This window comes from Limanda limanda, chromosome 11, assembly GCF_963576545.1.
Source record: "Limanda limanda chromosome 11, fLimLim1.1, whole genome shotgun sequence".
NCBI lineage: Eukaryota > Metazoa > Chordata > Actinopteri > Pleuronectiformes > Pleuronectidae > Limanda > Limanda limanda.
The window spans coordinates 6,291,546-6,314,781 of record NC_083646.1 but is presented as its reverse complement, the minus strand read 5'-3'; the positions used below and the strand labels follow the sequence as shown (position 1 = coordinate 6,314,781).

The following is a 23,236-nucleotide window of genomic DNA, read 5'->3' as shown; positions in this document are numbered from 1 at the left end:
ATGATTATCATCCCTTGTCATGCAAGCCAGTAAACAGCTTCTTGTAGGTGTGATGATTACAGTGATAGTGTTCGCAGCTTCTCACGGTATCTGCACTCAGATGCACTTCCACCCACTTCCTTTTTGTTGTTGTTTGTGGTGAAGTCTTGTTATCAGGCACAGAGCAGTTTTCAGTACTACACATTTATTTGGAGAATTTATGCTCACATGGAATTCACAGTGTCTCTATTTAAAACGTCATCTAACTATGTGAACAGGTATCTTAAGGGTTTGTGAAGAGTTGAATAAACATAAAAGTCTATGTGAACAACACGTAACCAGGAAACATCGCACACAGAGAAAAGCATTTCACTCCCCCTCCCCGAGAGCTGCAGCCACGATCTTCTCGGCATCGGCCGTCATTTCATCAATGGCGCCGTTCAGAGCTTGCAGCATGGCGGTGAAGGAGCGGCTGGCATATCGGGCGTGTCTGGCCATGGCCATCTCCACCAGCTTTGACGACACCGTTGCCAAGTCCTGTTCTGCCACCGCCAGCCGCCGCTTCACTTCCCCTTTGGTAACCTCCCCTGACAGAGCACAAGTCCGCAGCCCTTTAAGTCTCGGGGGTTCCACGCCGTGCTGTCGGGCCAGTCGCTAGACTGATTCATCATCCAGGCACAGAGATAACTGTGCTTTCGTCAAGATCCGCACCGCTACACTCGAGTCCACCATAGAAGCCACCAGGGGGACGGGAATGGCAGACATCCCACCAGATAGCGACGCAGCGGCCCATACCAGAGCTTTGAAGGCCTCCTTTTTCTGTGTGACCAGGGCTGAGGTGAGCGTCGGGAGAGCCAAGAGAAGGGCTTGGGCTCGGATCTCTGGAAGGTCTTTGCCCAAGTCGTCCAACAGACCGGGGAAGTCAGACTTCTCCAGGGTGGAGGGTCTGACCACGTAGACTTTAGGCTGCGTCACACCCAGTGACCTCAGTGTTTCCAGACTGGCTCTCCTCTTCTCTTCCAGGCTCTTCTCTGGATCTCCCACTGAAGCTAAGAGAACCCAGTACACCGTTTGTCTCTGCAGTGAGTGGGCTTCCAAGAACACCTGCACACTGTTGGGATGGGGCGTATGTGTGAATGCCATGAAGACAGCGTTATAGCGGAGGAATTTAACTCTATCCATGTATCCCTCAGGTTCGAATGGAGAGGTGTCGGGCACAGGCGGCGGGTCCCACAGGCGGAAGTCAGGGTGTTCAGGGTCAGGGTAGCCTGCCACGTCCTCTGAGGCCACAGGGGTCGAAGCAGGAGCTGCCCCCCCCTCATCCCCAGGTCCGAGGCCACAAAGGGAGTTGATGAAGGAGTCTTTTCCATCACCACGGTTTCCCACCACAGCCAAGTTGATCCTACTGATCAAGAGATCTTCCACCGCGTCCCTGACATCTGATAACTTATTGCTGTCTATGGATTCTTTCAGGGTCTCAAGGAAGCTCAGTCCTTTGATAAAGAACAGATATGATGGATACTATCTATCATCTATCAACTAATTCCTCTAATCTCTCTCTATCTATTTAGTCTGTTGTTCTGTGACTTTCATATCTCGAGAAGCGTTCATCTTATCGGCTTCACAGGTGACATGTGCATTGTTAAGGGCCAAAGGAAGTGCAGTTTGGAATTAAATCTATTTAATCTAACCCTAACCCTAATAAGTTAAATTATAGTCTGATAAGCTTTGAATAAACAGGTGACCAGTGCTCTGCAGCAGAGGCGACTGGGACCATCAACGGTTCTGTGGACTGAGTCCCACAGTCGACCTTTAGTTGCAGTGGCAAATCCAACAGGCACGTTTACAACTGGCTATGGTAACAATAGATAAAACAGGTGTCTTTGCAGTAGAAATGATAAAGCATTAACTTAGAGGAAACCTGAACTAAAAGGTTAAAAATAATAATATATTGATGTTATATTCTTAAGCAGTACTGTTAGTGGAGGAAATTAACATGCAAATATTCTCCAGAACTGTGCATTTCTTGTTTTTTAATAACACTTCTTCTCTACAACTTATGACCATTCACATGTCTTTATTTGTTCAGGAGAGCATGACCCAGACAAATACGTTCATCTGAAGTAACTTAATCAGCTCCATGCAGGTCCGGACCTCATTATTTTTTTTTAAATGCGTGTATGTGGGCGGTGAGTGAGTGAGTAGGAGGTGGAGTGGATCATCTTCTCGTAAATATACAAGGTAACGTAGTGTTAACGTCTCCTGCTCGACCTCCAGACCGGACTCGTACAACGCGACAGAACCTACAGAATCTACTCTGCACTGTTACTATGTAAATATATGAGCTGGGTTGTTGTGTTTCTTCACTGAGATTCAAATGAAGAGATTTCTTCAGGCACACTTTCCTTTGGGAAGGCACAAGAGGCTGAAGTCAAGCCCAAGAAAGAAAAACAGAAAGGTGGTGATGATGAGAGAGAAGGACCAGTGCTCCAACTGTTCCCATCCAGGACAGAATCAGTATTATATTGCTGTGCTGTTACAAAGACTGTTCGGATCCTGTTCAAACAATGTAATAATCAGATATTCTTTGGCAATATAATGGAACTTACAGGGTCAAGGTTAATACACACCCAGCGTAGGTAGCAAAATAATATGGTATTTACTGTTAAACACATTTTGCTTCTGTGGATGCACTGTTTGAGACATTTTGTTTTGATAGCTTAAATACAAAATTATGCAAACTCAAACACAATGGTAAATCATGTATGCTATTGCCCACTGACATGGTTTTGAAGCTGCCTACTGTTAACCAATAGCTGCTCTCCATACATCTTAATGCATATTTAGATCTGGGGATACTGCCCTCCGGCTACGGGCCTGGCTCCATGGCAACTAAAACACTTACTCATTGATACACCTGTATGAAAATGTAATAACGTATCTAATAATTTCCTAATGTCTCAGAATTTGTACTTTTACTTTGGATAATTAACAGTTTAAGTTCATGATATAGTCATGTACTTGATTTTATTTTACTTATTCATTAACTCAAGTAAATCTAAGGTTTACATGGTCTGTCAATAGAATTGCATCACAAGATAATGTCCATTTCATGATGCAATGCTTTCTGTGTTTACATGCATTCTTCAGAAACCCTTTTGTGCTGTGACATATTCACAAATCCAACAATAATGTCAATAAACCTTAAAGTTCATAATTTGTCCCAATATATTTCATTTTATTTTGAGCAACAGGATATTTACATTTCAGGTGTGTGGGTTTGGATTAAGTTCACAATACTGGAAAGCACAAAAAAAACATTCAGCAGTGATTCTCAGCATTTCTTGTCTAACTGCATGTCATTTATATGTATAGATTATATAAAAACGTATTAATACAATCATTTTACACTTTAATTATTATTTACATTTTAAGTTGAAAAATAAGCATTTTAACCATTTGTCCCTCACATTTTGCTATGTTCACTGTTTTCTCCAGAACCTTTAATTGACATTTCAAATATTTATATATAATATTTTAGCTCAGTAATGTTACTTCTGTTTCTTATTGATAACTAGTTTTGAAATACTCCAACTGGCAACCTGGTTGAAAACATGAACTCTTCAGACTCTCTGTGATGACTTATTGTGAATATAAACTTCCTCAGGCCCGAGGTAGCTGTAAAAAGCAGGACGAGAACATCTCAGGTCAAATCCTGACGTCAGAGTATTAACTCTCATCTTGGTGTGAGCTGCTGGAGTCTCTGTTGGTCGTCTGACGTCGGGGCGTCGCTGTGAATCTCACCTGTGGAAAGTTCAGCTCAACTTCACCTTCACTGGTGTGGTCGTCAAATAGATTTGGAGATGTTGGTGCACGTGCTGTTGCATTACTAATGTTTTCATAGTCCTGCAGGTTCATTGGTTCATTCTAGGATGAGAGTGAAGGTAGTTTATAGATTATTTATGGAACACTTTCTGGATTAAATTCAACTAATAGCAAAATATACAGACTGATATCACGAAATGAGAGGTCACAGTTCCTGACCTTTTTAACTCTTGTTGGCTTGGACACCTTCGCATACACAGGGTCTTCTTTCACCTTTCTTTGCTTCGTCCTTGAAAAAGAAATATCAACATGACGTGAGCTGATCAATATCACCTTTTTTGTTCTGGAATTGTAAAACAAAGATTCAATTCTCACTTTAGCTTATTCTTAAAGTTCAGAGGAGCGTAGTTGGCAGAATTGTCCTTGGTGTTTCCAGCTTGCCGTCTCGTTGGGTTTTGTGCAGAGGCAGCCTGAGCAGATGCAGACAGAAAACATCAGTGATTATCAAGCAGCAACTGAAGCACTTCATTCTTGATCAATTTTTAGATCTAATCTAATGTTGTTGTTTTGTTTCAGATCCTTGCATCGTGTGAACTCAAAATAAAACAAATGAAACATACTGGGACTTCGGTGGCTTTGTAGTATCATCATTAAAACATATTTGATAACATATTATTGAAATTATGACATAATTTGGAGTATTTAGAAGAATTAGTAGTTTTACAGCTGTAACAGGTCAGAAGTGATGAAGCAGAGGCTTAAATATCCTGAATCTTATACCTATACTCTCAATAATCCCTGTTTGCTACGATTTGCAATATACAAATAGCCAATTAGAAATAGATTTAGAAGTTTCAATAACTGGTAGTTTAATTATATAAAAAATCTATTGTGCTAAGACAAGGATCTGACAACAGGCCACCATGACCAGACACTTTGAATTAAATTCTTTTTAATATAAATATTCTTGAGTTTTGCTCAAGTCTCCATATGTGATTGTTTTAATTTCTTGTTTTCTAGTTTAAAGTGTTGTCTCAACCCGGGACTCACCTGGGGCAGACTCAAAATGCTGTAAACAGCGTTGATGTCGGTCGGAGGCCTGTGGAATATAAAAGATATATAAGAATAAATACTTTCACACAGAGTGAACGACTATTATAAATAACAGGGCAGACATTCATTGTGTCATTCATGTCAGAGGATCTAGAAAATAAATGGATGCTTTGACTCTAGCATGAGCAGCAGTCCATGTCTGACTCTGTCACACACAGTGTTCCTTGTCCTGGGTGGGGACAGTGTGTTGAGTGGGTGTGGTCTTACGTGCTGTCTGGAAGAGGCTGGCGTCGTTGGGCCTCTGGACGCCTCAACTGCTCTGAGACATTCTCATGTGTCAGACTCCTCCTCCTGGTACCATTACACGAACCCTTAAATTATGTAAACACATACACACACACACATACACAGGATATGTCAGTTCTGTCCGGGGGTTTTCAATAGAGAAGTAGAATGGCTTAAACAAATGTTTCATCACCAAAAAAACAGAGGGGGATTTGATGTTTGTTGTTCCTTGTTGAATAGATTTTTTCCTCCTGTATCTGAAAACATAGAGAGACATGATGTGGTTGCACATGCCAGACCATCTCTGAAATGTAATTATTTAATCAATTGCACTTCTTATTCATTCACCTTAAAACTACGACGATTAAGATGATAAGCATTAGGACAAATAGAGCAGGAACGAGGAACTTCAGGATGTGCGGATAGTTTCCTGTTGCAAAAAGAGAGAGCATCCTATATAGCTTGACCTTTGACCCATGCTTCCAAAGTCAAATCAATTACTCCTTGATTCTACATATGTGTTTATGTGAAAGTGTGGGACAGAGAACTTATGGACGGACAACCAGAGGCTGTTAAACTTTCCACATGTCTCCTGATAAAACACAACAATTGAAATTCACTCACGTTCAAACAGATGAACGGGATCAGACAAATTGTGATCTACTTCATTTTGTGCTAGGCAGTAGTAGACTCCTGACTGGTTTGAGTACACTGTGTGGTTTTGATTCTCGGACACAATTTCATCCTTTTCCTCTCCCTGACTCTTCCTGTACCATGAGTAGAGATGGACTGGGGGAAAGCTGTGACTGAAGCAGCTCAGCATCACAGAGCTCCTCCCGTCAGGCTCCTGCTTCTCTGCCGACTCAATGATGTGTGTGTGTTTTGGAGAAACTAGCCGGGAAATTCAGGAGATAAGACAACGTCATTTTCTGAACATCAGCAAAGATCAAACATGAATAACACAACAAATGAAGTGACATTATTGCTGCTCTTTAATGCCAGACTGAGAAAAATGTGAAACAAGTTTCCAAACCAGTTGATGGGCATTAAAACAATAAAAGACAAAACAGACTGGTTTTAGATTCACCTGGTGAAACCTTCAATGATTGTCTCATCAATTTCTCTTTGAAACAAACTACAGCCACTGATGTTAAGTTACTGTTCCTATTTTAACTTCATCATTTTTATCAGGTTTGCTAAACTTTGTGTTGAAGGACATCACCTTGTGGAGTAATGTTTTCTTCTTTTTAGAACCAGCACGTCTGATCAGTATTTACTTTATACACAGTAATGTAGAATATATCGTCCTTGTTTATCCATTCACCATCACAAGTGCATCATTCTACTCACATCTGACTTTAACCTCAGCTGGCTGTGACTTTCCACTTCCAATGTCATTGGTGGCTTCACAGCTGTACAGTCCACTGTCAGAGAGACTGGCTGAATTCACCCTGAAGGTCTGAGTCTGAGTCTGTTGGACGATTTCCTCTCTCCCATCAGTCGTCTTCCTCCAGGTGACAGAGCTCACTGGTGGGTTGGACTCGGCAGAACAGCTCAGTGTCAGCAACACATTTTCCTTCACATCAAGACCAGGATTGGCTTGAACTGTCACATGTTTGGGACTGTCTGCAGTAACCAAAATATAGAAAACAGAGAACTGTCGGGTTTAACCACTGTCCAGTATAATGGTCTTTATAATATAGAATGACCTGCATAATATATGTTTTTTATTTCATGAGGGTTGATTTCACAGTAGGTTTGTAGGTAGTGTAGTTATTTATATAGTTGTGCACAATAACAATCCAACCTGTGAAAACAATACATTGCATTAAAACACAATTTATACTATTGTGGTGTTGAATAATATCACAAGAACACTTAAAGTCACAAGGCTTCATATCAACATAAGAATGCTTTACTCTGCTGGAAGAATTACAGAGAACTGTCAGAAGTAATAGAACATTTTATAGAAAAATCTGTTTGGTTGAAAAAAAACGCCGCAGCTGGAACACTCACATTTCACCACCAGCTCCTTCTGCTTGCTGTCCTTTGAGCCCTCAGTGTTCTTGGCACAGCAGAAGTACCAGCCAGCGTCAGCTGAAGTCACATTAAACTTGTGGGAGAGAGAGTTGATGGGTCGTGAATTAAGATTATTTTCTGTGATTTTTAAAGACTGATGATATTTGTCGATCCTCATCAAGGTGAGAGTTGACTGTGGGAAACTTTCAACAGTGCAGCTGATGGTGATGGTCTGACCTTCTGTGACCTCAGACCTAATAGACAGTATAGGTTCAGTGGGCGGGTCTGTAGACAGGAAGCAGAATGTTCTTTAAAGAATGCACATTATGATTTTATTGTTTTTCTTCGCTCTAGTCTGTGTTACAAAAGTTTTTTTGTTAATGTAAAAGTTCTGCTGAATAAAAAATCCAACAATCAGCTGTAAAGGGAGCTCCTCTCCTGAAGTTATGACCCCACAACTGCACCATGCTCACCGAGTGGCTAATCGGGCACGCCCCCTAATGAAAGTAATTTAAAGCGAGAGCAGAGGCTGACATTTCACACACAAGCTGGAAGCAGATGACCTAAGTATTTGAATTCAAGTAAAAATCTCTGGAAACATCATAGTACTTACACAGTACTTGTATGCACACTGGTTGACTCTCATCCCCTCCACCAATGAGGTTTGAGGCTCTGCATCTGTAACAAGCTTCATCTTCTCTTTGTATTGTTAAACTCAGCTCTCGGCTGTTTGTGGGCTTCCACCGTGAGTCATATCGTAGATTTTTGCTGCGGTACCAGGAGTAAGTCGTCGGGGCAGGATTGGCATCGGTGTCACATGTTAACGTGAGAGAACCACCAACTTTCACTTGGTCATCAGAAGAGCCACTGACAGCAATGCTCGTCTTCCTCGGCTTATCTGGAAAAAGGACCCAAGTGAAATGACCTTTATCTCAACAACATGTGAATCTGAAACAGAAGATTCTTTAAGGTTAAGTCACAACCCAGATAGCACACGGATGTGGGCCACTTCAGGCAATGATCCGGCACTTCTGGTCTTCTCGTGGCCCAGGACAAATCTGGACCAAGACATCTGCTATGTGAGTGACAGTCCACTAAGAAGGTAATATCGTGAATACTATAAGGACGATTTTAGTTCAGAATTCAAATTAAATCAATACATGAGGACAAAGTTGTGGGACAAAGCTTTTGAAACAAGAGCCCTGAGGCTCTGAAACAGCCTGAACGAGGACATACAGCAGACTGAGTCAGGAGCTGGAAACATACTTTTATCTTACTTCATTAACTGACTTTACGTATGAGTAGTTTTTAGACGTTTCTGACAGATTTTTTATTTGTTTTTAAATTTAAATTCATATTTTCATGTGTTTTTACTTTCTTTTATATTTGGGAAGCACTTTTTAACGCTGTTTTGAGAAGTTCTATTTAAATAAATCAAGTTATGACAACAGGCCACTTTAGTTATGTTGAAACAAACGTTTTCAGTTCAAAGAAATGTTGGATAAGTTTAATGAATTAATTAATTTAAACCATAGTTAAAAGAACCCTGTGGTGTTTTTTACATTGTGGACTAATGTTTTCTTCTTTTGGAACCAGCACGTCTGATCAGTATTAACTTTATAGACAGTAATGTAGAATATATCCTCCTTGTTTATCCATTCTCCATCACAAGTGCATCATTCTACTCACATCTGACTTTAACCTCAGCTGGCTGTGACTTTCCACTTCCAATCTCATTGGTGGCTTCACAGCTGTACAGTCCACTGTCAGAGGGACTGGCTGAATTCACCATGAAGGTCTGAGTCTGAGTCTGTTGGATGATTTCCTCTCTCCCATCAGTCGTCTTCCTCCAGGTGACAGAGCTCACTGGTGGGTTGGACTCGGCAGAACAGCTCAGTGTCAACAACACATTTTCCTTCACGTCAAGACCAGGATTGGCTTGAACTTTCACATGTTTGGGACTGTCTGCGGTAACCAAAAATATAGAAAACAGAGAACTGTCAGATTTAAACACTGTCCAATATAATTGTCTTTATAATATAGAATGTATGTGAATGAATATATGTATATTTTTATTTCATCAGGGTGTAAATCAAAGTATGTTTGTAGATAGTGGACTAATTTATATTAAGGAGCATAATATATACAAAACTGTGTGAAAGAATATATTGCATGACACCACAAATTATACTATTAGAAAACGTATAACTGCTTAAAGACACAAGGCTTCATATCAACAGATTTATACTTTACTCTGGTGGAAGAATTACATTGGCAATTAGCAGAGTGGCACCACGTAACATTACTGGATTATTATTATCAATTATTAATAGATTAAATTTCTTTATATAGGGTCTGGTAGTTTATTGATATTTTTTAGCTCTACAGTACTTAATCAAACAGACACATTTACTTTAGGTAATTAATTTCTCAGGTGCTTTTGTTTCAACTGTCAGGAGTTGAAGTTAATAGAAAAGTACATTAGAAAAGTTACTTAAGCATAGATAGATTTTTTAAGGGAAGATTTGTTTTGATCTGTTTGGTTAAAAAAAAAAGCAGCATCTGAAACACTCACATTTCACCACCAACTCCTTCTGCTCGCTGTCCTTGTAACCCTCAGTGTTCTCGGCACGGCAGACGTACCAGCCAGCGTCGGCTGAAGTCACAGTAAACGTGTGGTAGAGAGAGTTGATGGGTTGTGAATAAAGATTATTTTCAGGGATTATTTCAGCCTGATTATTTGTGTTGATCCTCATCAAGGTGAGAGTTGACTGTGGGAAACTTTCAACAGTGCAGCTGATGGTGATGGTCTGACCTTCTGTGACCTCAGACCTCATAGACAGTATAGGTTCAGTGGGCGGGTCTGTAGACAGGAAGCAGAATCTTCTTTAAAGAATGCACATCTTGATTTGTATTGTTTTTCTTCCCTCTAGTCTGTGTAACATAGGTTTCTTGTAAATGTAAAAGTTCTGCAGAGCAAAAAATCCAACAATCTGTGGTCAAGGGAGCTCCTCTCCTGAAGCTCCTACACTCCTCTTCATCAGTCCAGCTGATACGATTTATTGTACTTAGACAAATTTAGGGGACAAAGCTTTTGAAACAAGAGCCCTGAGGCTCTGAAACAGCCTGAACGAGGACATACAGCAGACTGAGTCAGGAGCTGAACACAGACTATTTATCTTACTTCATTCACTGATTTTACGTAGGTCTAGTCTTGTTCGATTATTTATTCTTTTAAGATTTTTGTAGCTGACGCGACTGGGAAACTTTGTAGAGTGAAGCTTTAGCCAAACTGCATTGGAGTCATAACTGATCTAGAAGAGTTCAAACCATCGACTAAAAGTGAAGCCAAAGTGTTTAGATCGCCACCTGGTGCCTGACTGCGGTATTTATCTTACTTCCTGAATTTTAGTAAATGGGACATGGACCAAGCTAGAAAGTAAAAATGTAAAAATCAACTAAAATGATCTCAAAGATGGATTCTGTAGGTTTTATCACTGGTTTATGTTCAAATGTTCACTTTTCATATATACATTTGGTTATTAATTATATTTCCACCCGGACGAGCCTTGGTTGTTTGGGGCATGAAGGAAACATTTGTCAACTAATCGTAATTTTATGTACGTTCTGAAATGTATTTTAATATTCATATTTTTACTGTACATACCTTTGATTGGGCTTCCAGGGTCACTTGTAGAAACATCTGTCGATGAAAACACAAGTGGAGAAGTCAGTTAATCTTTAATTAAAATGTTGGAAAAAATATAAAACATTGTTTTCAAAGTGGAGAAATAAAAGCCTTACGTTTTATCAGGGCCAGAAAAACTAGCCACGTGACTGTTTGATCCTCCATCTCATGTGGGACTACAACTGGATTTCTGAAACAAATAAAAATTGCAAAGTGGATAAAAACATCATAAGATCACAAAACTTTGTCTTTTTACTGTAAAACGTCTGTCAAAAGTTAGTTGAGTTTTCATTTAGAAAAATTCTTTTCAACTGAATTGAAGAAAAGGGGTTTTAAATTATTATGAATTTTATTAAGAAAAATTCAGTGTATTAACTGTAAATAAAACTTCTGAAACACTATATTTTACTCTAGTAGATTAACTTAATGAGGAGATAAATAACCATAGAAGCTTGTCCTTACCTCATAGGACCCACTTGTATCAGTCTGTCACACACAGCCTCACTCCGAGAATGAGACTTCACAGAAAAACTGAAGTTTTCACACTTTGAAAGGGGGATGCAGAAAATGTATTTGTATCCCCTAGCATGCAAGACAGAAAACAGCTTCTTGTAGGTGTGATGATTACAATGATAGCGTTTTCAGCTTCTCACAGTATCTGCACGCAGATGCACCTCCCCTGTAGTTTGTGGTGAAGTCTTGTTATCAGGCACAGAGCAGTTTTCATTACGACATATTTATTTGGAGAATTAATGCTCACATAGTATTCATAGTGTCTCTATTTAAAACTTCATCTAACAATGTGAAAACTTATCAAAAGGGTTTGTGGAGAGTTGAATAAACATAAAAGTGCAGGTGAACAACACGTAAACAGGAAACATCGCACACAGAGAAAAACATTTCACTCCCCCCCCCCGAAAGCTGCAGCCACGATCTTCACGGCATCAGCCGCCATTTCATCAATGGCGCTGTTCAGAGCTTGCAGCATGGCGGTGAAGGAGCTGCTGGCATAACGGGCGTGTCTGGGCATGGCCATTTCCACCAGCTTTGACGACACCGTGGCCAAGTCCTGTTCTGCCGCCTCTTCACTTCCCCTTTGGTAACCTCCCCTGACAGCGCACAAGTCCGCAGCCCTTTAAGTCTCGGGGTTTCCACGCCTCGCTGTCGGGCCAGTCGTTCGACTGATTCATCATCCAGGCACAGAGATAACTGTGCTTTCGTCAGGAGCCGCACCGCTACACTCGAGTCCACCATAGAAGCCACCAGGGGGACGGGAATGGCAGACATCCCACCAGAGAGCGACGCAGCGGCCCATACCAGAGCTTTGAAGGCCTCCTTTTTCTGGGTGACCAGGGCTGAGGTGAGCGTCGGGAGAGCCAAGAGAAGGGCTTGGGCTCGGATCTCTGGAAGGTCTTTGCCCAAGTCGTCCAACAGACCAGGGAAGTCAGACTTCTGGGTGTGACCACGTAGACTTTAGGCTGCGTCACACCATGTGACCTCAGTGTTTCCAGACTGACTTTCCTCTTCTCTTCCAGGTTCTTCTCTGGATCTCCCACTGAAGCTAAGAGAACCCAGTACACGATTGTCTCTATCCATGTATCCCTCAGGTTTGAATGGGGAGGTTTCGGGCACAGGCAACAGGTCCCACAGGTGTAAGTCAGGGTGTTTAGGGTCAGGGTAGCCTGCCACGTCCTCTGAGGCCACGGCGATTAAACCAGGAGCCCCCCCCTCCCTCATCCCCTGGTCCGATGCCACGTAGGGAGTTGATGGAGTCTTTTCCATCACAGCGGTTTCCCACCACAGCCAAGTTGATCCTACTGATCAAGAGATCTTCCACCGCGTCCCTGACATCTGATAACTTATTGCTGTCTATGGATTCTTTCAAAGTCTCAAGGAAGCTCAGGCCTTTGAAAACATCAGCCATTTCTGCAGAGAGACACAGAGTGAATTATTAGAAGAGTCACAACAGGTCCTTTGATAAAGAACAGATATGATGGATACTATCTATCATCTATCGAACAATTCCTCTAATCTCTCTCAATCTATTTAGTCTGTTGTTCTGTGACTCTCACATCTCGAGAAGCATTCATCTTATCGGCTTCAAGCGTGACATGTGCAGTGTTAAGGGCCCAAGGATGTGCAGTGTGGAATTTGTCGTGATTTGTTCACGCAATACGTTCAATAATAAGCTGATAAGCTCTGAATAAAAAGCTCACCAGCGCTCTGCAGCAGAGGCGACTGGGACCATCAACGGTTCTGTGGACTGAGTCCCACAGTCGGCCTTTACTTGCCGTGGCAAATCCAACAGGCACGTTTACAACTGGCTCTGGTAACAATAGATAAAACAGGTGTCTTTGCAGTAGAAATGATAAAGCATTAACTTAGAGGAAACCTGAACTAAAAGGTTAAAAATAATAATATATTGATGTTATATTCTTAAGCAGTACTGTTAGTGGAGGAAATTAACATGTAAATATTCTCCAGAACTGTGCATTTCTTGTTTTTTTTTAATAACACTTCTTCCCTTCAACTTATGACCCTTCTCATGTTTTTAGTTGTTCAGGAGAGCATGACCCAGACAAATACCTTCATCTGAAGTGACTTAATCAGCTCCATGCAGGTCCAGACTTCTGTATTATTTTAAATGTGTGTATGTGAGCGGTGGGTGAGTGAGTAGGAGGTGGAGTGGATCCTCTTCTCGTAAATATACAAGGTAACGTAGTGTTAACATCTCCTGCTCGACCTCCAGACCGGAGTCGGTGACGTACAGGGGAGATGTCTGTTCTCCTCCCGGGCTGAAGCCGCTTCTCACTTCAGGTTCACACCCTTCACTTTCTGCAGCAGGAGAGAAATAACAGAGGACACTTCTTCTTGTCTGGAGAAGCTGTTGTATTCATTTTCCAACACGCTGTAACTTACACCGTTCATCTTTATACTTCCTCGTCTCTCTCTCTCTCTCTCTCTCTCTCTCTCTCTCTCTCTCTCTCTCTCTCTCTCTCTCTCTCTCTCTCTCTTCACCACTCACTCTCTGAAATACACAAAAGCACTTTCTTAAAGGAGCCACTTTACTCTTATAACACGAGGCCAATCAGTGAATTGGACAGAATCTACTCTGCACTGTTACAATGTAAATATATGAGCTGGGTTGTTGTGTTTCTTCACTGAGACTCAAATGGAGAGATTTCTTCAGACACACTTTCCTTTGGGAAGGAACAAGAGGCTGAAGTCAAGCCCAAGAAAGAAAGACAGAAAGGTGGTGATGATGAGAGAGAAGGACCAGTGTTCCCACTGTTCCCACCAAGGACAGAATCAGTATTATATTGCTGTGCTGTTACAAAGACTGTTCGGATCCTGTTCAAACAAGGTAATAATCAGATATTCTTTGGCAATTATAATGGAACTTACAGGGTCAAGGTTAATACACACCCAGCGTAGATAGCAAAATAATATGGTATTTACTGTTAAACACATTTTGCTTCTGTGGATGCACTGTTTGAGACACGTTTTGATAGCTTAAATACAAAATGATGCAAACTCAAACACAATGGTAAATCAAGTATGCTATTGTCCACTGACATGGTTTTGAAGCTACTGTTAACCAATCGCTTCTCTCCATACATCTTAATGCATATTTAGATCGGGGGATACTGCCCTCCGGCTACGGGCCTGGCTCCATGGCAACTAAAACACTTACTCATCGATACACCTGTATGAAAATGTAATAACGTATCTAATAATCTCCTAATGTTTCAGAATTTGTACTTTTACTTTGGATACTTAACAGTTAAGGGCGGCTGTGGCTGAGGGGTAGAGTGGTCGTCCTCCAACCTGAAGGTCGGCGGTTCGATCCCCAGTCTGAACCATCTGCATGGCGAAGTGTCCTTGGGCAAGATGCTGAACCCTGAATGGCCCCCCATAGAATAACTAAGTGCTGCAAATAGATGCACTTTATGAATGTGTGTATGAATGGGTGAATGTGAAACTGTACTGTAAAGCGCTTTGAGTGGTCTTCATCAGACTAGAAAAGCGCTATATAAATACAAATCCATTTAAGTTCAGGATATAGTCATGTACTTGATTTTATTTTACTTATTCATTAACTCAAGTAAATCTAAGGTTTACATGGTCTGTCAATAGAAATGCATCACAAGATAATGTCCATTTCATGATGCAATGCATTTTGTTTGTACATGCATTCTTCAGAAACCCTTTAGTGCTGTGACATGTTCACAAATCCAACAATAATGTCAATAAACTTTCAAGTTCATCATTTGTCCCAATATATTTCATTTTATTTTGACATAAAGGATATTTACATTTCAGGAGTGTGGGTTTGGATTAAGTAAACAACACTAGAAAGCACAAAAAAATTAAGATTCTCAGCATTTCTTGTCTAACTGCATGTCATTTATATGGATTATATAAAAGTTACTAATACAATCATTTTACACTCACATTATTTACATTTAAGTTGCAAAATAAGGATTTTAACAGTTTATCCCTCACTATGCTATGTTCACTTTTTTCCCCAAAACCTTTAATTAACAAATATTCAAATATTTATCATTTTTTGCTCAGTAATGTAACTTCTGTACCTTCTTGATAATTAGTTTTAAAATACTCCTAATGGCAACACGCATGACTTTGTTGTAGCTGCATAAGGTTTGTTGACCAGCTTACATTACTGTAGATTTACGGCTACGAGCTATTTTGCTTAACACATGAATTCTTCAGAATCTCTGTGATGACTGATTGTGAATATAAACTTCCTCAGGCCTGAGGTAGCTGTAAAAAGCAGGACGAGAACATCTTGGGTCAAATCCTGACGTTAGAGTAAAGACTCTCATCTTGGTGTGAGCTGCTGGAGTCTCTGTTGGTCGTCTGACGTCGGGGCGTCGCTGTGAATCTCACCTGTGGAAAGTTCAGCTCCACTTCACCTTCACTGGTGTGGTCTTCAAATACATTTGGAGATGTTGGTGCACGTGCAGTTGCATTACTAGTGTTTTCATAGTCCTGCAGGCTCTCTGGTTCATTCTAGGATGAGAGCGGAGATAGTTTATAGATTATTTGTGTGACAATCTCTGGATTTTATGGACAATAAATCAGATTCTTTTAGTACTTGCAGACATTTTCCTTGATTTAATTGTGTTGTGTGTTGCACAGAATAAACGGGTGAAGGGGAGGTTTCATCTCCTGACGATTTTTGTTTCCTCTAACCACATGATTATCAAGCAGCAACTGAATCGCTTCATTCATGCTCTAAAATGGATGCTGTACTGGTTGTCTTTTAATTAATTCCCCCAGTATATTGAGATATAAGTGAACTGATAGACAGCTACTGACAGGGCAAACAGTGAGGGCAGGATATGGAAGAACAAGGAAGGAAAAGCAACAGCTTGAACAGTAAAAGACACATCTGCCTGTAGAGCCAGATTAATACTGATGATAGAAGACGGAAGGCAGTAGCTATGAGTTTTACAGCTGTAACAGGTCAGAAGTAATCAGATGCTAAAATATCGTGAATCTAATACCTTAATAACTGTTTCCTATGATTTCCAATATACAAATAGCCAATTTGAAATATATTTTGAAGTTTCAAGTACAAAAAATCTATTGTGCTAAGACAAGGTTCTAACAACTAGCCACCATGACCAGAGACTTTGAATTAAACTCTTTTAAATATAAATCTTCTTGAGTTTTACTAAAGTCTCCATAAATGATTGTTTTAACTTATTGTTTTCTTGTTTAAATTGTTTTGTCAACCTGGGACTCACCTGGGGCAGATTCTAGTGCAGTTAACACCGAAACACAAACACACACACACACACACACACACACACACACACACACACACACACGCACACACACACACACACACGTAAGATGAATTATTTCTCTCCAGATGTTTTCAAAAAAGAAGTAGAATGGCTTAAACAATGTGTCATTACCAATAAACCAGAAGGGGATTTGTTGTTTGTTGTTCCTTGTTGAACAGATTTCCTCCAGTATCTGAAAACATAGAGGGACATGATGTGGTAAAACAAGCCAGACCATCTCTGAAATGTATTTATGAATTTGATCAAATGCACTTCTTATTCATTCACCTTAAATGTACGACAATTACACTGATAATCATCAGTAGAAGTAGAGCAACAACGAGGAACCTCAGGTTCTTCAGATAGTCTCCTGTGGCTAGAAGAGAGAGAGCATCATATAGACACTGAGTTGTGAACATGTAGAATTAGTTTCAACTTTATTCGATGTGCAGAGATTTATATCAGAATGAACTAGAAATACTGTTCTGCAGTTGTTTGCCTCGGCCAACCAAGATTCTGTTGAGGCCAATGTGACCTTTGACATTTGATATCCAATCACTTCACAAAGATTTAAGGTCTCATCGAAAGTTGAGGAATTTCTCTAAAGGACGTTTTGTAATATGACTTTCAAGGGGCAAAAAAATCATTTTGTTAGAACACTGTGACCTTGACCTTTGACCTTTGGCCAACAAGTCAAATCAGTTACTCCTTTAGTCTAATTGTGTGTCTGTGCCAAACGTGAAAGGATTCCCTCAAGGTGTTACGTGGATATCGCTTTTACAAGGCAAAAATATGTTTTGTGAGTTCACAGCTTTGTGACGACACAACTTTGCCCTTTGACCTCCAAATTCTTATCATTTCAACACTGAATCTAACTGAACATTAAAGATAGAGAGAGTGGCAGTTCCTCTTTCTTCTTTGTAATAGAGAAGGTCACCGAATGTGTTTTTTCTGCAGAGTTGTTCCTGTTCCATTTCTGCTGCTTTGGTCAAAAACTTTAGTCCACACTACATGAGATGGAGGGAAACTGTTGCCCCTGCAGGTCAGATTCAGAATAGCTCCCTCCTTTACTCTCAAGTTTCCAGTGATCAATGGATCTCTCATGTCTGTGAGGAAATTTAACATTTTTATTTAACAATTTGAATAAAAATGAGTTTGTCCTCCAGCAGCGGCCATCTGATAGCGGGTAGAGGAAACCCCTCACTGATGCACACACAGGTCAGGACCCCCGACTGGACCACACATTCAGAGCTGGTTAAGATCTTGGGACCCCCTGTGAGCACACAAGCAACGTGAGAACAAAACGCTGAAGAACCTTATCTTCCTCGTCAGAAACACCAGGGCAGCCTACTTACAAGTCACCACTACGTCAGCAGTTCTAGTCGCGGTCCTGTCTCCATGTTTTGCTGTGCAGATGTAATGTCCTGAATGTTCTGCAGTCACATTAGGGATGATGAGTGTGGACGAGCCAGAGTCGTTCTTCAGGTCGGTTCCTTTGGGCGGGTTTGTGCTGGAGTCAAATTCAGTCCACGCTACATGAGATGGAGGGAAACTGTTGCCCCTGCAAGTCAGATTCAGAACATCTCCCACCTTTACTACCAAGACTCCAGTGATCACTGGATCTCCCATGTCTGTAAGGAAAATTTCAAAGTTTTATTTAACAATTTAAATAAAGATGAGAAAAAGAGGCATTACATAGATACGGAAATCTGACAAATAAAATATGGATAGACAGTCAGACAGATACAGTAGATACGAGAGAGAGAGAGAGAGAGAGAGAGAGAGAGAGAGAGAGAGAGAGAGAGAGAGAGAGAGAGAGAGAGAGAGAGAGAGAGAGAGAGAGAGAGAGAGAGAGAGAGAGAATGCTTGTAGATTGCCTCAGTGTACTTTTAAATGCTACCACTGGGGGATGCTAGCGCCTGAGAAATTTGATAAAGCTGTGGAAGTTATTCAGGGGGAATTTGTCAACGTATTAAAAAATGTTCTCTACACTAAACGTATTACTTCATTATCTTACAAACTTTAAAAAAACGTTAATTCACTCAGTTTTTTGATCTTTCTTATGTTTCTTTCATCCTTCTATCTCTTTTGCCCAAGCACCTGCTCAAAGAGTACATGTCCTAAATGAATAAAATATATCTCTGAAACTACAGGGTCTATATGAATATTCTTGGTATCTATATAAAAAGATTTCTGATTTCAGAGGTGTAAGCATCAGCATGAATGTTATTAGCTCAGAATATGTCTGATCATTATCTGTGCCAAATTTTATACTGACAAAGTGAAGCAGAGCAAAGTTCGAAAGGTTTCATCAGAGATGTGTAATCTCCAAAAGGTTTATAAATATAATTTATTTTTACTTAGATGACGCTCTATGTATTAAAGGTCCAGTGTTTAAGATTAAGGTGAAAGGGATCTATTGACAGAAAGTTTCATCTAAATTATACAAATTGTAGTTTTATTTAACCTAGAAAGGGACCTTTATTTTGAAGTACTTTATATTTACATCAGGAGGGTGTGTGTGTGTGTGGGGGGTGTCCTCTCTATGGAGGCCGCCATGTTTCTTGTAGTAGCCCAGACTTGACAATATAAAAAAACTTCAACTGTAGATGTTGTATTATTTCATTCCTTGTCTTTGATTTCAAACGGCATTTTTAAAATTTGCTTCTTGTCTTGGATGTTTTCGCATTATTTACCTCGTAACGGCTGTTTTGAAATATTGTGTTATTGTTGTACTTACAGATTACTGTTACGTTGACATTTTCCTTCCAGGTTCTGTTCATGTGTGTCACTGTGCAAACGTACTGTCCAGCATCCCCTGCTGTGACATTAAAGAGAGAGAGAGTGGCAGTTCCTCTTTCTTCTGTGAGCTGAGCTGAGACACTGAATGTGTTGTTCTGCAGAGTTGTTCCTGTTCCATTTCTGCTGCTTTGATCAGAAACTTTAGTCCACGTGATCAGTGATGGAGGGAAACTGTCAACCTCACACGTCAGATTCAGAGTCTCGCCCTCACTAACACTTGCATTCTGGGTTATTCTGACTTCCTTCACATCTACGATACAAAAACACACGTTGCAGAGTCATATAATGTGGTTAAAGCATAAAGTTTCCATTTGTAAAATTCAGCCCCAGAAATTAAGCAGTTTCTACTCACAGGTCACACTCAGAGTCGCCGTCTCCTCTGATCTCACGTTTCCTTTGAAGAGGACCATGCAGGTGATGTTGGTGCCGTGATGTTCAGCTGAAGGGGAAAAGGACAGAGTCGAGCTGCTTCTCTTGGCAAACTCAGTCACATTCTCAGTTTCGATGGCCGTGATGTTTCCTGTGAGGTCAGTGTCGCTCTCTCCTCTTCCTCGCCACCTCCAGGTGAATGTAGGTTCAGAGCCAGAGCAGAGACCAGGAGCAGTGCAGGTCAGTGTGGTCTGCTGTCCTTCTGTCAGAGGGGGAATCATCACTGTGGGCCTCTGACTCAGACCTGATGGGAGACCAGTTCATGAATGGAGTCAGATGAGAATGTCGTCATTCACTTCATTCACTTTTTTTTAAATGGGGCAACGATAGGAATCTGCATCAGCTAAACAACGGCACAATTACTTTAGGTCCCACCCATAGACTGTGAATAAAGATCAACGACATGACAGCTCCACTAAAGTGAAGCCGAATTCCCTTGATCACCCTCCGGTGGTTGGTTGCAGTATTGGTCATTAACCCTGCCACCTCCATGTTAGTAAATGGGACATGGATCAAAAACTCAAACTGCACCTCAAATGAACTTTTCACAACAACTGTTTCTGTCATTTCCGGGAGTTCTTATCACACTGACGTTTGTCAAAGTGCAAATTCTTCAAAAAGTTTGGTTTTAATTCGTTTTTTTGGATGTTAGCCTCTGTAACGGGATGAAACATCTTAATTGCTCTTACAATCGGTTGAACCCATGTACTGACGGGACTTTGACATCACTCTACATCACAACATCTCTACTGTGCAAACTTTGACACCAAAAGCACAACGTGGCATCACACGTATTTTGTACAACGGAAGGAAAGGGAGAAGTGTCGTTCATGTTTATTTGCAGCTATGGCCCAAATACACCAAACATGTCATACAGCAGAATGGTTCGTACCTTTAACAGCGACAGTTGCTTTTTGGGAGAATGTTAATGCATCTTCCATCTGTAAAGCTATAACTCTGAGTTGATATTCTCCAGAGTCCGACTCCTTCAGGTCATTGATGATGATGCTGCAGTTTTTCTGGTTCACATCAGACTCCAGCAGTGACACTCGTCCTTTAAACTCCGACTGAACCTGATCGCTGGAGGTGTCACTGTTGAAAATCATGTCTCCATGATCACATCTCCATTTAGTCGATTCACATTTGAACCAAACTATATGTGAGATTTGGATACGATCAGGAACAGTGAAGGAGCATGGTATCACGACACAGAGTCCAGCCTCCGCTGATATTTCTCCTTCAACTAGAGTGTTACAGTAACCCCTCAACGGACAACTTCTTTTCCCCCACACTGAAGAACCTGTTAATGCAAAAATTTAGAGAAAAACAGGGAGAGACGTTATTTAAACTTTTAAAATATAAAAAATCATCACTGTGGGCCTCTGACTCAGACCTGATGGGAGACCAGTTCTTGAATGGAGTCAGATGAGAACGTCGTCATTCATTTCATTTTAAATGGGGCAACGATACTAATCTGCATCAGCTAAACAACGGCCAAAACCTACTTTAGGTCCCACCCATAGACTGTGAATAAAGATGGACGACATGACAGCTCCACTAAAGTGAAGCCAAATTCTCTTGATCACCCTCTGGTGGTTGGTTGCAGTACAGGTCATTAACCCTGATACCTCCATGTTAGTAAATGGGACATGGATCAAAAACTCAAACTTCACCTAAAATTAACTGTTCACAATAACTGTTTCTGTCACTTCCGGGAGTTCTTATCACACTGATGTTTGTTAAAGTGCAAATTCTTCAGAATGTTTGGTTTTAATTTGTTTTTTGATGTTAGCCTCTGTACCGTAATGAAACATCTTAATTGGTCTTATAGTCGGTTGAGCCCATGTACTGACGGGACTTTGACACCACTCTACATCACAACATCTCTACTGTGCAAACTTTGACACCAAAAGCACAACGTGGCATCACACGTATTTTGTACAATGGAAGGAAAGGGAGAAGTGTCGTTCATGTTTATTTCCAGCCTATGGCCCAAATACACCAAACATGTCATACAGCAGAATGATTCGTACCTTTAACAGAGACAGTTGCTGTTTGGGAGAATGTTAATGAACCTGCCCTCGGTAAAGCTATAACTCTGAGTTGATATGTTCCAGAGTCCCACTCCTTCAGGTCATTGATGATGATGCTGCAGTTTTTCTGGTTCACATCAGACTCCAGCAGTGACACTCGTCCTTTAAACTCCAACTGAACCTGATCGCTGGAGGTGTCACTGTTGAAAATCATGTCTCCATGATCAAATCTCCATTTAGTTGATTTACATTTCAACCAAACTATATGTGAGATTTGGACACGATCAGGAACAGTGAAGGAGCATGGTATCACGACACAGAGTCCGGCCTCCGCTGATATTTCTCCTTCAACTAGAGTGTTACAGTAATCCTTCCAACAACTTGTTTTCCCCCACACTGAAGAACCTGTTCATGTAAACATTAAGAGAAAAACAGGGAGAGAGATTATTTAAACTTTTAAAGTATACCAAAATAAGGAGAAAGGCTACTTCGAAAAAAATAGAACATGTGAATCTGTCAGGTATACACAGTTTTATATATGTATAAAATGATGTCAGCAAAAACAACACAGCGGAGTTCCAATATTCAACGTATTATACTTTGGAAAACAAATGTATAGTTGAAATCCTAATCCCAAATTAAAACCTTGTCAGTAGCACATTTTTTTTAATGGCAAACTATTTCCACCTATTTTCTTGATAACTATAAAGTTGGCATAAGAGTAAAATAAAAATTGAATACCTGTCTCAGCATCGCTGACTCTCACAGAGAAAAGCAGCGTCGCCCAGATGAGAACAAACATCCTGATTTGATCAAAGTTGGTCTCTTCTTTTTCTTCCTCCAACGAACCTGACACAGAAAATACAGTAACGGAACCAGAGGAAAGTCTACCATCGAAATCATCATCTTAAAAAAGGACGTTGCACATTTGGATTTTCCTTGGCTGCGAGATTGAGTCGCTCTTTTACGAGAACAAGCTGCAGCTCTGAATCTATTTACATCTGTAATGTCAATGTCTTTTTGCCATGTTTCAGGACCCCTGTCCAACTGTGAACCATTATCTGTACAGTTTATATTTAACCCTACATCCTCACTCTTTCTCCAGCAGTCTCACACCTTCGCTTCACCAGCAAAGCTTTTACAGTTAAGTACATTATATATGTCAAGCATGAGTTAAATGTTGTGTTTTACCTTTCTGTCTCCCTCTCTCTCTGTTTCTCCTCTGTAGTGACTACTGCTCTTGTTGCTTTTCTGTCTCCTCCCCAATTATCACACTGAAAAGTTTAAGGAAGTCACTGCTGAGAAAT

At 40.6% G+C, this 23,236-nt stretch overlaps 1 protein-coding gene, 1 long non-coding RNA gene and 2 pseudogenes across 2 annotated transcripts; all 4 read right to left on the bottom strand.

Annotated features, from left to right (window-relative positions):
• Positions 1–348: 348 nt before the first annotated feature.
• On the bottom strand, positions 349–1,491 carry LOC133013899 (interferon-inducible GTPase 5-like; annotated as a pseudogene).
• A 2,723-nt stretch (positions 1,492–4,214) lies between these two features.
• Positions 4,215–5,138, bottom strand: LOC133013653 (uncharacterized). The gene is made up of 3 exons (XR_009681429.1): positions 5,125–5,138; positions 4,855–4,903; positions 4,215–4,274 (listed from the first exon to the last, which is right to left on the bottom strand). It is a non-coding gene; the product is annotated as an uncharacterized LOC133013653 (long non-coding RNA).
• A 6,612-nt stretch (positions 5,139–11,750) lies between these two features.
• LOC133013650 (interferon-inducible GTPase 5-like) lies at positions 11,751–12,773 on the bottom strand (annotated as a pseudogene).
• Positions 12,774–17,792: 5,019 nt separating this feature from the next.
• Positions 17,793–22,734, bottom strand: LOC133013898 (sialic acid-binding Ig-like lectin 14). Its single transcript, XM_061080985.1, has 6 exons — positions 22,671–22,734; positions 20,789–21,196; positions 19,820–20,140; positions 19,406–19,717; positions 18,021–18,296; positions 17,793–17,938 (listed from the first exon to the last, which is right to left on the bottom strand). The coding sequence occupies exons 1-6, from the start codon at positions 22,729–22,731 to the stop codon at positions 17,793–17,795; spliced, it is 1,524 nt and encodes a 507-aa protein (XP_060936968.1). The 5' UTR covers positions 22,732–22,734.
• Positions 22,735–23,236: the final 502 nt, after the last annotated feature.

Bases quoted from the DNA above. Each gene is read 5' to 3' on its own strand.
- LOC133013898 (XM_061080985.1), bottom strand. From the start codon at position 22,731: ATGTTTGTTCTCATCTGGGCGACGCTGCTTTTCTCTGTGAGAGTCAGC. The intron at 20,141-20,788 runs GTACGAACCATT...GTCTCCCATCAG, and splicing joins AGCAACTGTCGCTGTTAAAG to GTCTGAGTCAGAGGCCCACA. The intron at 17,939-18,020 runs GTAAGTAGGCTG...GTGTGCTCACAG, and splicing joins TGCTGACGTAGTGGTGACTT to GGGGTCCCAAGATCTTAACC.